The sequence below is a fragment of the Ursus americanus genome, chromosome 12 (assembly GCF_024610735.1).
Source record: "Ursus americanus isolate L20-20 chromosome 12, mUrsAme1.1.p, whole genome shotgun sequence".
Classification (NCBI taxonomy): Eukaryota; Metazoa; Chordata; class Mammalia; order Carnivora; family Ursidae; genus Ursus; species Ursus americanus.
Window position 1 is genome coordinate 19,517,011 of NC_142138.1, and position 14,056 is coordinate 19,531,066.

The window sequence follows — 14,056 nt, forward strand, 5'->3', positions numbered from 1 at the left end:
GTTCAAGACTGAGATTCACAGGGCTCATGATTTAGACTCAGCGTGGGAGAGAGGACGTCCCACTTCTGCCTTAGGCACACTCCACATTAGTTACCCTAAGCTTCTGCCAGAGGACCTGCCATGTTGGAGGTTATCAAGTCCTCCACTAATCAAATTGACACTTTGATCCCAAAGTACTCATCCTTTTTTGTGCTTGCTATTGGGCAGAATCCTGGAAAGAAGAGGGATCTGAACTTGTATTGCTTATCATAGCTCGCCTTCCATTATTATCATTTCATGTATAGAATATAAATCTTGTATCTTTAGCTTGGTCACTAGGTTTTAGAAGACTGGCATTATGCAAGTGCTAGGTTTATACTAAGCATCATACTTTCGTTAACCAAGTGATTTATCCAGTTGTTTCTAGATATATTTTTCCAGTATCTCCTGCAGTATCCCCTGTTAATATTAGCCCAAACCATGCTTCCCCCACCCTTTTGCTGGTCTTTGTCCTGTCTGCGGCCCACAGGTTGCTGCCTCTCTTACTGACACTCTCTCTTATCCTAACATTATTTTATAAAGGCTTTGCTTGTTAAAGGCTCTGGGAGTGAATTTGTATGGGTTATTTCCCCCCACTGAACAATAAAGGTTAGGAAGAATAATCACTTAAGTGTGAGAGAGGGCAGGAACTGACGTGCAGACAGGGAAGCTGGCCACAATGGTATCACGAGTACTGTGCCTGTCAGAGGTTTCTAGGGCACAGGACAAAATCAGAGTTTAAAACCCTCCCTTCGTCATACCAGTTGGACAGCAATGACAAATGCACAAAAAAGGAACAATGAGAGAACATGGAAAAGAGGGATCTGAGGAAGCCTAGTGTAAGATGAGTTATAAGCAGGTTTTGAAAGATGGGTAAATTTTTGATAATGATGGGGGAAAACATATGTCAAGCAGAGGAGAGACAAGAACAAAGATAAGGGAATTAGAAAGGTTGTCTCCAAGGAGTGTGCCTGAAGAATGGTACATAATTTGGAGTGACTAAGGCACAAGGACAAGGTATGCTGTGGTCATGTTAGGGAGAGTTCTGAATGTTAGTATAAATTTGGATTTTACTGTGAATATGGTAGATATCTTAAGTATAATTTGTCCAGTAGCAGGACAGGCTGTAGGGAAAAGGGACCAAGCGGCAGAGAGGCAGGTTACAATGGGGAGGATAAGCTGGATAAGAGGTCATGAAGGAATAAACTAGTGCAGGGGGCATGGGAGGGAGAGGTAGACATTTTTAGAAGTGATTTGACCCAGCAGCAGTTGCATATGGGGGCACATAAAAGGGACAGAATTTTGAGGTTTTGAGCCTTATCACTGGATGAATGTAATCCCTAGAAAGATAGAATGAGGAAGAATTTTTTTGGGGGAAAAGATGAAATCAGTATATTTGGGGGACACTGTATGGCAGCTGAGATTGTGGGTTTATAGCTCAGGAAGAGGGTCAAAATTCATTTGGAAACCATAAATTGCACTAAGGTGAGAACTAAAGTGAAGGAATGGGTGAGGTCATGAAGAAAGTGCCCAAAGGAAGAAGAAAACAGTGTCAAAAGAACCCAGGGAAATGCCTCAAAGGTTTAGTCCACTTTCACTTCATTGTTATTTCTCTCCTCTGCTTCCCACTAAAAGCGAAGTTGAGTGGTAGGTCAACCTTCATTCTTGCAAGTTTTTTGTAAGTACTACTCATATTAAAGACTCAGACGAACACTAACATTCTAATCTTTATTAGAATCCAGGAACACAGAGCTATTCTCAGTACTCTGAGTTCCCCAAAGTTCACGAATGAGACCATCATATATTAAATGTGTATGTTATTAGCCAGATGTGCAACTGCAACTATGTATTTATGATTGCCATCTAATAGTTGTCTGATGGATTGCCATGGACCAGAAATTGTACAAAATGTTTAACCCTATGAGGAGTATGTGTGTATATGTATATATATTAGATCCTTTCTACTTAATAGGATCTAAAACCTCTCATCAGCAGTGAAACCTGACGACCACAGTTTACTATTATGAGTGGGCAAAGCAAAGACCCTGGTACTAGCCTCCTCAGGTTAGTATCCTGGCTCTGTTGCTGATATAATTCTAGGACAAGGTTATTAACCTCTTTGTGCCTCAGTTTCCTCACCTATAAAATAAAGACAATAACTGTATATCACGTAAGTTGTTGAAAAGGTTGAATGGAATCTGTATAAAGTGCCTACAGTAGTACCTGGCACATTGACAGTGCTTAATAAATGTAGGCTATTATTATAAACTATCAGTTGTTGCGTACAACAGAACAAACATTTTAATGAATGAAAAGTGACACAATTTTGTATATAAGATGCTTTGCAAATATTTTTAAAAACCATTAGTTAGGAAGCTAATACTAATCATTTGAAATACCATTTCCAAAGAAATGTATTTTCAGTATAGAATTTATTTTGCCTTAATTTTTCCTAAGAGATAGCAGGCAACATCTGGTTAGCTTCTAAGAATCTTAATTAATACTGATGCCACTAAATCTGGGATAGGCTAGTTCTGAATGTGAACCTTCAGTTACAGGTTCGTTAGACACTAATATCACATTATTAGTGTGATCACTCATATTGCGTCTAGCTAATATAAGAACCTAGTTATAAATCTATCATTTTCACTTATATTGCTGAGTCTACAGGGAACTGTTTTGAAGGAAAGATACACTAAGTAATATATAATTATTTACTTAATTCAGCACATTTCTAAATTCATAGACTTGTTATATCTTGTTCAGTTACATGTGTCCTACAGAAACTATAACCCACCTGCCAGTACCTAGTTATTTATACTAAAGGTGCTAAATTAAGAGCCCTCTATACCTCACCTAAAAATATGAGCTTTTTGACTTTTAAAGCTAGGCTGATGAGCTCAACAGTTATTTCAATCAGCCTCTCACTCACACATCTTGTCAGATTGTCCTATTATTGATAAAAATAGATTTTAATTTCAAAAACACCTCCAAAGCTCATGTCCCTATTTTCTTCATAGACAGTACCAAATTTGATAATATAAATAAAATGTTTCCACCTGAACAAAACAGTGAAATTTAACAAGGCTAACCTTAATTAGAAAGGTGAAACCCTACCTCAGTTTAAAATGCCTTTAAGGAATTCATGGCTGTCAAGATGATATAATTCTATAAGAAAGAAAGATTTTTTTTTCAGAAAACAGTTCAAAGTAAGTTGTCACAGTATATGATGTAGAATAAATACTTAATCAAATGAAATTAAAGAACCTAAACGTAAAGTTCTGTTTTACATTACGAATAGCTTTGGGGTTATAAATTCTCATTTCAATATCTTACTTATTTGTCCAATTCTGGTTCAGAATGTACATTTAAGAAATTAGGATAAAAAGTGCCAAAAACTTATAATGTATGCTTATGCTTTATTATAATTATTTGTCTTTTGTGACAGATTCTACAAGCCTGAGGGCAGGACTATGTCTGCCTTGTTCATTACTGTATCCCTCGTGCTAGAACAGTGCCTAGCTCATAGTAGGCATTCAGTAAATATTAAAGGGATGAGGCGTGGAAGGAGAGTGTGATTTATCAGTATTTGAAAATATTTAAATTCCTTTAAAAAATTCTTAGAGTGACATTTGTTTTTACTCATTCATTGAACATGCATTGTGGGCCTTCTATCAGGTTCTATGCTAGGCTCTGGGGCTATAATATAGAGATACGACTTTTGTTTGTTTGCCAAGGAGGAGCCCAGGAGCCCTGTAACCGGACAATTAGAATACAGGACAACACTACAACTAATACATTTATAACCATTCAGACAAGTGTTGCAGAAGGCTGGACGGAGCACTTTAGCTTTAGCTCGGCGAGCTGGGGGGAATTTCACAGAGGATCCGACATCTGAGGCTGACCTTAAAGGATAAGCAGGAATTTACTAGACAGAGATGGAAGAAAGAGCAATCCAGGTAGAGAGAAGCAGTAGAGAGGCCTGAAGTTCACAAAGAGGGAGATTCCAGAGGCTGAAGTCACATGGTGCGAACAGTGTGCATTCAGATGCCTCCTTTCCTCCTGTGTGAGGTCTGAGCTGGAGGAAAAATCACCCAATACTTTTTACAGAAGTCCTGCTTTTAACTATATAATTAGCTATATAACAATACAAATATCTGCTTTATTAGTCTATATATGTGTTTAATACATAAACCGCTCTTTTTTTGAGGAGCTTTTCTGACTACTTTAAGAGTTAAAATGGGGGAAAAAAATGTTCACCTGTCAGGTGACATAAAACCAATTTCTACTAAATGTGCCAGAATAATTTTTCTCCACCTCAGGAACGGTTAGTCTTCAGTCTGTTCATTACTGTCTTTTTATAGTATTTTTATTTAATAAAACCTATTAAGACTACCATACAAATCTCTTTACTTATGCTTTTATCTTTTAACTGATCAATTTTTATATTGCTGACATCCCTTCTTCACCATTTGCTCATTTAAAAATTCATAGTATGTGAGATATGTCTCTGGAGAAAATGTCTATAAAATTTGTTACAGCTGGCAAATGTGTATGAGTCAGTGATAGCACATGACTAAATGCTTCACAGAAAATAAAATTTGTTTCTGTAGTAAGCAGAACTGTTTAAATGTTATTTATTTTTATGTTTCAAAGAAAATATATTGTGAAGTGCTGCATTGATTTAATACGCAACAATGTCTGTGTACATGCTGTAGAAGGAAAATTTATGAAACCTTTGCACAACTCCTTTAATTGAATTTTCCAAATCTCTCACCACACACAAATAATCAATATCTTCTGCAGAGAAAACCAGTCAGAATTATTACAGTCTTTCGTTTCAATTTTGTTGTCATCAGCACATACGGAGCACCTGGATATTCGTAATGTCTGATAGCAAGTTATTTACACCTCTTAAACACATAATTGCTATTAAGTGAGTTCGAATCTATGGTTAATTTTTTTTTTACTGATTATTTAAAAGATAAAGATGATCATATTTCTAGAGAAGTATACAAAAATTTTAATTGTGTAAGAAATTATTTAAAAGGCTTTGAAAAGTAATAAATCAGTTTGTTTTTCCTTAAATCCTAGACAAATCTCAAGTAAGCAGTCAAAACGTATCCCCAAAACAGTGATGAATAGTGTAAGACAAGGGTATTAACATTATTAATAGGAAAGGCATGAACGACATACAACATACATGATAGGTGAATTCTCATCAAGAGCTAAGGACACAGTTGTACATTAATGTAGATTTGTGTCACCAAAACTAATATCTCCATTTTTTTAATCTCCAGCTAAATCAAGAACTTTAAGGCACAGGAAGGAATTTTTGTTGTTTCTTCTAAAACTCATCATGTCTAGACTTCAAACTTCAGTGCTTTAAAAACCAAAGTATTTGTTTGAAAAAAGATACTGTTTAATGTTAAGTTATAAGAAACTAAAAGGGTAGTAGTCTTCTAGGGAGTAAAAGTATTTGGCTGATATGATAAATACTTTTTCAAGACTGAGTGGGGAAAAGAACAACATATTTTTAAGTTAAAAAATACTTCCGTGGGTGGTTAGAATGAAAAGGCAGTATCAAACTATTTTATAGTCTTAGAACAGAAAGAGCTTAAAATTTGTCCTGTAGTCCAAGAATTTGAAAACTTTAAAATCCTATAACCCAGATGAATTTTACAATGTAAGACAGTAAGTTAGCTAAAGAAAACAGAAATGTTAAAGTTTGCGCTTTTCTTTTGAAGGCCACAGCTAGAAATTCTGAAATATTTTGTATTACAAACAGCTGAGACAATCAACTTTTTGAACAATGTAAAGTTCAGATGGTTACATTTCATTTCAAATATGCATACTGCAACCTACACGATTATTCTCAAAACAGATAAAATATGTTTTGGACTAAAGCTAAGTGTCTAGATTTCATATCTTGGCAACTGTTCTACAATTTGCTTACATTCTTTTCAAAAACATTTTGTTTACTGGAAGTACTGGTCATAGACAAACAATGATGGTATTTTTTAATATTTCCAGAAAAAATGAAAATACTAAGTACTATATAATGCCATCTATTGACTTAGGAATATTTGTATCAAGTTGTTGTAAGTAGAGGTTGATTATGTAAAGTAAATAAATTTCATGCCTTACCATGTGACGATAATGTGACATTCCCTCTGCATCAACCCATTGAATGGTCATGTTTTAAATCTTCAGCATAACAAATTAAGAATAATTATGAAAATTCACATCCAAATCTAACAGAAAAAGGACCTTTCATCTCATTATTTTTCTAAGAGTCATAAAGCCAATATTATTAAGGAAAGTGAAGTTAGGCTTACTTCCTAAGTAACTGAAAAAAGAAAGAAAGCCTTCCTCTGTTTAAGAAATCTGTATTTAGCAGAGGAGAGCCTCCTTTATTCATATACTCTATCAAAGCATTCCCTCATTTGCACTGTCCAGTTCTTTCTAAAACTATGAAAATCTCTGTACCTTTTCATGTTATTGTGTATGTTTTAATTTCCCCTGAATGTTACATAAAGCCTTAAGAATGTGTGTCAGATGTCTATTTATTTAAAACACTAGCATGTTATTTTTACAATCATACTGCTCTGCCTGTAATAAAGACTACGACTGGTGCTAAACAAGCTAGCAGTGACATGGGAAAATAACTAGAACTAGGGGACTGACTCGTAAAGGCAACAACAGCATAAATGTTGGAATTTTCCTGATACTGTCTATCTTAACTATTCCAGGAAAATTTTAAGAGAATCTGAAGGACATTCTTTTGATCGTGAAACAAGTAATTTGTTCTTATTTTCGTTAAGTACCTAATAAAACAAATCTCATACATATTGTGGGAATTATTTTTATATTATATAATTTCTAATATTATAGATTCCCCCAACATTTTAAAATTTAAACAATTCTGCAGAACAGCATAGTAAAAGAAAGAAGTAGAAATTTCTATAAAGAGCTAAGGCTAGATCCCCAGATAAGCAACGCATAAAGCAAATTAGTTTGAGATGTCAAAAACACTAGCAAAGTCCTTGTAAAATGAATGTATAAATAAAAAGGGTTGAAAGTTATTAACTCAGCAAAACAATTATATATATATATATATAAATGTGTTGATGTACATCATCTTTAGTCAAAAACAAAACCAAACCACCAAAATAAAAAAATACATATATTATGAACCAGAGAGAGAAGAGGGAAAAACATTCAGTAAAAACACTCAAACTCAAATTATAAAGGAAATAAGCTTCAATAGATTTTTCAGGCAATAATACTTCAAAAAAAATTAGTTGAAAAGCTAATGAAGATCTGAATACCTCAGGAAATATAAAAGCTAATGTAGCTCTTGCCAAGAAACAGAAATGGAAGATGACATATATTTTAATATATATTTTTATAGCTATTACATATTTTACTTAATCTAAATTCAGTTTTCATTTAAACCACAACATACAATCAATGCTTATTAGAAATTTTAAAACATGATTTAGTCATAGGATCTCCTTTATGCATGAACAAACACTCAGTCCTTAGGGAAAACCTGGTAATGGGCAAGTCAGTTTTAATGCCTTAAAATACTAGAAAATAGTTTTAAGGCTGGTCATGCATAAACACACAAAGAATTGGCATATACTAGATAACTGAAAGGAGATAACTTTCAACACATGGAATATAACTTTAACGTCTTACTAAATATTTAGGGAAGGAAACAATACTTTCAGAAAATTTTTTCTCATTATTAAAGTGGCAATTTACTTATTTATTCTACAATTTTCCCTTCCTCATTTCTCAAAACTTGGTGAAAGCCAACTCTGTAAAGCCTAATTCTAGTCAATTCTAGGAAATTACAGGTTGAAAAAAAATTCACACCACTGGCACAGAATATATAGAAGAAAGATTTCCTCTGGTTTGGAAATAATAAACATTCCAAATTCCCATTATGATCCTCTAAAACTTATGAAGTTAAAAGAGACTGAAACCACTGAAACCCAGCTACACATTATAATCAAGTTTCACAGTATAAGAGAGAAGAGATCTTAAGCCTTTTCTAAGAGCTAACTTCATATTCTGAAATTCTTGGGATCACAGTGGAAGTTAGCTGCTCTACTGAATGGCTCAGGAAACTGGCTCAGCTCTATTCTCACATGAGCTTTGGAGGAGTCCTGCCAGGGCTGTTGCCCTGCATCACGCAGGTGGCCTTTGGAAGTAACAGGGAATCCCAGAACTTTCCACGCAAACTCATCACTGGCTTGTTAAAGATCCTAAATACAGTCTAATATACTAGATTGGTTGAAGTGGTTTCAGTTATGCCTCATATGTTTGAATCTAAAAACTGGGACGACTAGATGATTTAATTTGTTGTAGGAAGAGGCAACACGGAACAATGAAAAAACCATACTATTTGAGGTTAGACTGGTCCTTAGCTGGAATCTCTGCTCTGACACTTAAGTAGCAGTGTATTTGGCAAGTTACTTAACATTTTTTGTCTTTGTTCCTTATCTATAATGACAATGGTAATAGCTATCTTGCAGAGCTGCTATAAAGATCTGCTGATCCTAGTGTTGGAAACATAGTAATTACTGGTCCTCAATAAATAGTAGTCACCGGTACTCAAAAATGGTAGACTAAAACATGGCTACCCATTTAAAGGCCTGCCTCCACTTACAGAGACTGCAAAATGGCATTCATGTCAGTAATATTAAAATGATCCCTCTTAAGTTGGTCTAAAGGTTTTAATATTTTATAGTCCATGATCATTTTGCTTACTGAGGTAGGGATGTGCATGTGTTATGGGAAAACCCGCTAATTTTGTTTCCCATACTGTGAAACGCTCAGAGGCATATGAGCTCACAGTAGATCAAACATCATTAATGATCTGAAAGTTTTCAGAACACTGGTTACAAAGTAACTTTTTATGCTTTGTGTAATCCTAATTCACCATTAAAAGTTGCTATATATTAATGCATTGTTCCCCCTATTTGTCTATATTCTCAAGAATAACTTTTAATAAAAAGACAATTTAAATCTTACACTGAAAATTGTATTTCAAAAGATATTTTAGAAGTTTTATCATCAAGGAAGTTATCTTATCAGACATGGTCTGCCAAATTCTATAAGGTTTGCAAATGAGATATATGATCTTTTAAAAAGATCACACCAAAAAAGGACGTATGATGATTGGCTTTCAATGGTTGAAATGAGATGAAAGGATCTTTTTATATAAATGAAAACAAAATTCTTTACCTTTGTTGGGAAGTCCTGAACTCTTCTTTTCAAACAGTTTTTGTTCTGTTACTTTTATCACTAAAAAACAAACAAACAAAAACCCCCAAACCAAAACAAAAAAAACTCATGTTAAGAATTAGCATAGAATATGAATAATTTCTCATCCTGGGATAATTTCATGAGAAAAAAATAATTTGAAGTAATACATACAGGTATCAAGTACAAAATGCAATACCTTGTACCTTATTTAAAGAATGAGCACCAGATTTTTAAAAAGCCTGGTTATCAGTTTGCAAGGCATATTCTTTTCCTTCATATTCAACAAGAATCCCTGAAGTAACATATCCTGGTAAAAGATATATGGCTTCTTATTCTCTAAATAATATTTCCATTAATGTCCAGTAGTGCCACATATAAAAAAGTCTTATCAGATTTAAATTTGGGAAAAATTACTAGGTTTATCTCTAAAACTGAAAACATTAGAATATGTATCTACGTTTACAAATAAGGAGTGGAGAGATGCCATTGAAAACTCGTGAATTTTTCTTACTTAGTTCTTTCGTTTTCTGCATTTCTCTGTGTAAGGAACACGATGGACGGGAGATACCAAGGAGACTTTCAAGCTCTCTACTGCCCTCCAAAGCCTAAAAGAAAGACATCTGAAATGAGTTAGGTACTCTACAAATATAATATTACTGACAATCTAGTGAAAATACAGTTTACTGTTTCTTTCATCTGAAAAACTTAAACTCTGTGGTAGGAAATTTAACTTTTTCTGGCAGGTCAACTACTGCAAGCTTTAAAATGTGAAAAAGTCAGATACTTCTAAAACATTATGGTTAATTAATGTTCATATAAGAAAAGAAATTCCCATGAAAAATAAACTAGACATATTCCCTGCAAATTCTTTTTTGGACTGGATTCTCCAATCTGGGGCTTCTTTCCTATTTTCCCTTTTCAAATGGGATAGTAGACATATGAAAAATTATATGTCCCAAAGGAAAAAAAAAAAAGCTAACCTGTATACTGCTTAATTTTTCCATTATTTCCATGATTTCTTCTGATGATTTCTCAACTTTAGATAGCAACACCATGAATCTAAAAATGAAAAAAAAAAATTAGCAAGATCAAGCATTTAAACACAGTAAGTCATTTTCACACCTTTAATTCTTTTTAAGAGATCTTAGATTCAGTTTTCTAATTCTTTTCTTTACAAAGTGGTAAAAGATATAAATGCTCCTCCTTCATTCTTTCATCCCTTTACAAACACAATATATATTATTAACCATCCTGCCTTTGGCATTTTCACGTTCTTTCATTCCCACTGAGCAGGGGGAGAAGATGTGAAGATGTAGTTAGTTGGCTTGCTCCTTTCTCTATCGTACCACTTTGAGAACACTAATATACCATTCTCCTTATTTACCTTGATCTAAGTCTATGAGTCAGTGTTACCCAGTAATTTTTTTAATAAAAAATAAGTTTTATGGCTTAATATATTTCAGTGTGAAAAAGATTACAAAGGCATTCTTTTAAATTTGAAAACTAAGAAAACGTCATTTGTAATCCTATCTCCTGAACATATCTCTAGTTAGCATACAGGAAAAATTCTCTTAGGTTTTTTTAAAACAACTTCTATAACTTTACATCATACTTTCCTTAATATAATATTACATATGTATTTTTTGGCCACATCACCCATAGGTTTATAATTTTCAAGGCTGTACAATATTGTACCTAGTAAACATACCAAAGATGATTTAATCATTTCCTTATTATTGAAGTTTTAGTGTCTTTTCCAATTTTATGATCTCATAGCAGTATATCATCTATATCAGTGCAGTTCTAATAGAAATAAAATGTAAGCCACATATGTAATTTAAAATTTTCTAGTAGCCACATTGAAAGAAGTAAAAAGAAACAAGTGAACTTAATTTTAATAATATATTTTATTTAACCAATATATCCAAAGTATTATCATTTCAACATGTAATCAATAAAAATTTTCCATGGGGTATTTTATGCTTTTTTTCAAAATCTAGTGTGTACTTTACACTCATAGCCCATCTCATTTCAGACTAGTCACATTTCAAATGCTCATTAGCCATGTGTGGCTGGCTAGTGACTACTGTTTCAGAGACCACAAATCTCTACTATTGATTTTATGAAAGAAACTAGAAATTCTATTTAAATGCTTTTCAAAATCACATCAGTGTTATCCATTAACATTTCTGTGCTATTAAAAATAAGACTAATATGTTAACTTTTCCTACACAATGAATATGTAGAGTATGTTTCATCCAAGTAAAATATATTAGGTATGGAGAAACACAAGGAATGGAGAAACAGCTTTTATGCAAAAATTAAAACTTATGTGAGGAAAATGGAATTGCAGGTGATCTTTTTTCTTTAAAAAATTTCCCTTATTATCATGTATTTTCAATGAAAAGTCACCTGTCAGAGGCTTTACTTGCTTACCACCTGAACCTCAGTTTGAAAGATAGTGTCATAAAGGAATTCCAGCTCCTTCCATTGAGTTCCAAAAGTCTCAAGGAGCAAGAGGGCTTAAGTGACTCCCACCCAGGGCTGGGAACCTCCAGCTTCCCCTACATTATACCCATGCTACTCACTGCCTCAGGGGGGCAAAGCTGAGGCAAATGAGCTATTTCACCATGAGAAGCGATCTTAAGGGCTCTTTACCTTGCATTCTTTTCCTGGGAGGACTGAAGTGGCAGAGCCTCTCTACACTATCTTACCTACCATACTTTAAGGAACTGATAATACTCCTTGTTGACCCTTATGGAATTTTGTGGGAAGGGAGAGTCCTGCACAGTTGCCATCTTGAATAACTCCAAGGGGCTCTGTTCAGATAGATATGAATGGTGCCCCCAGGATTGTGCACATAGCATCCCCAAAGGACCTGTTAATAATTCTGTTTCTCAAGTTAAAATAGTTATTGAAGGGCTCAGCTAGGCATGTTTTTGACAACCTTGGAAAGCTGTATGGCCTGAGCGTCAAATAACTGGGGAAATTGTTTTCAGAATATCTTCACATGCTTGAGCTGGTTTTGCAGGGAAACTTGTCTTCACTGCATGACCAGTAGACTAGTGGACAATTCATCATTCTTCTCATTTTTAAAATTTTATTTATTTGTCAGAGAGAAAGAGTGCAAGGAGGCACAAGCAGGGGGGGCGGCAGGTAGAGGGAGAAGCAGAGCAAGGAGCCTGATGCGGAACTCAATCCACAACCCTGGGATCATTACCTGAGCTGAAGGCAGAAGCTTAACTGACTGAGCCACCCAAGCGTCCCTAAGAAACAGATTCTTAACTAAAGAGAACAAACTGATGGTTACCAGAGGGGAACATTGTGGGGGGGATGGGTTAAATAGGTGATGGGGATTAATTATCATGATGAATATTGGAGTAATGTTTAGAATTGTTGAATCACTATATTGTACACCTGAAAACAACAACAAACGAGAATTGATCTAAGTAGTTTTGAACACAGTAGTCTGACTACATGCTGTCAAATTAAAGACTTTAAAAAGACTGCAAACAAATCTTGACTGCTTTGCAAGCTTGTTTTTTTTTTTAATAGATTATTTATTTATTTATTTGACAGAGACAGCCAGAGAGAGAGGGAACACAGGCAGGGGGAGTGGGAGAGGAAGAAGCAGGCTCCCAACGGAAGAGCCTGACGTGGGGCTCGATCCCAGAACGCTGGGATCATGCCCTGAGCTGAAGGCAGACGCTTAACGACTGCACCACCCAGGCGCCCCTGCAAGCTTGTTTTTAATAGTGCTATGAGTGCAGGAATTCTGAAACTATTTTGTGCTCGTGGTAAGATTAAGCAAATGTGAAAATATATTGATGTATTAGGAGCCAAAGATCTACTGACTCTGAGAAGGGGTGCAAATATGGAAAGGGGAAGGCAAAGAAAAACCCTTTATCACTATGAACTCAGGAATTTTATTTTATTTAGTTATTTTTTAAAGTTTTTTTTTAAATTTATTTGACAGAGAGAGACAGCAAGAGAGGGAGCACAAGCAAGGGGAGTGTGAGAGGGAGAAGCAGGCTTCCCACTGAGCAGGGAGCCCGATGCAGGGCCGGATCCCAGGACCCTGGGATCGTGACCTGAGCCGAAGGCAGACACTTAACGGCTGAGCCACCCAGGTGCCCCGGGAACTCAGGAATTTTCATAAGGCCAACCAATAGAAGGAATGATGGAGTTAGAAAATCACCATTGTATAACCACCTTAGTAGTAACTGACTTAGTAGGGTAGACTACCTTCCCACTGTAGGTGGGCATCATTTAATTCATTGAGGGGCTGAATAGAACAAAATGTGGAGGAAGGAAGGATTGGTTCCCTGTCTGTCTGTTTATTTTTTAAAATTAATTTTTAATTTTTTAAATTTCTTTTATTTTTAATTTTTTTATTTTTAATTTTTTAAAAAAAAATATTTTATTTATTTATTTGACAGAGACAGCCAGTGAGAGAGGGAACACAAGCAGGGGGAGTGGGAGAGGAAGAAGCAGACTCATAGCGGAGGAGCCTGATGTGGGGCTCGAACCCATAACGCCGGGATCACGCCCTGAGCCGAAGGCAGACGCCCAACCGCTGTGCCACCCAGGCGCCCCTAAATTTCTTTTATTTTTTAGAGAGCAAGAGAGTGAGTGGGGCAGTGGGGGAGCTGGACAGGGGGAATGGGAGAGACAGAATTTCAAGCAGGCTCCACAGCCAGCATGGCGCTTGATCTCATGACCCTGAGAACATGACCTGAGCTGAAATCAAGAGTTGGAC

At 35.2% G+C, this 14,056-nt stretch overlaps 2 protein-coding genes across 5 annotated transcripts in view; one reads left to right on the top strand and one right to left on the bottom strand.

Moving 5' to 3' along the window:
- Positions 1–14,056, top strand: part of ALG6 (ALG6 alpha-1,3-glucosyltransferase) — a 99,421-nt gene that overhangs the window by 65,943 nt on the left and 19,422 nt on the right. The gene's annotated exons all lie outside the window — the stretch shown is intronic.
- ITGB3BP (integrin subunit beta 3 binding protein) overlaps positions 1–14,056 on the bottom strand; it is a 59,166-nt gene that overhangs the window by 2,156 nt on the left and 42,954 nt on the right. For 2 of the 4 annotated variants that reach the window (XM_045802174.2, XM_045802176.2), the window contains exons 5-8: positions 10,278–10,356; positions 9,809–9,902; positions 9,277–9,336; positions 3,136–3,186 (exon numbers count right to left, since the gene is read on the bottom strand). In XM_045802174.2, the coding sequence (XP_045658130.1) occupies positions 3,137–3,186; positions 9,277–9,336; positions 9,809–9,902; positions 10,278–10,356 (283 nt within the window). In that variant the 3' untranslated portion in view covers position 3,136. Of the gene's footprint in view, positions 1–3,135; positions 3,187–7,304; positions 9,337–9,808; positions 9,903–10,277; positions 10,357–14,056 lie in introns of those variants that run through there. The other 2 variants (XM_045802175.2, XM_087865961.1) reach the window with 2 other exon arrangements.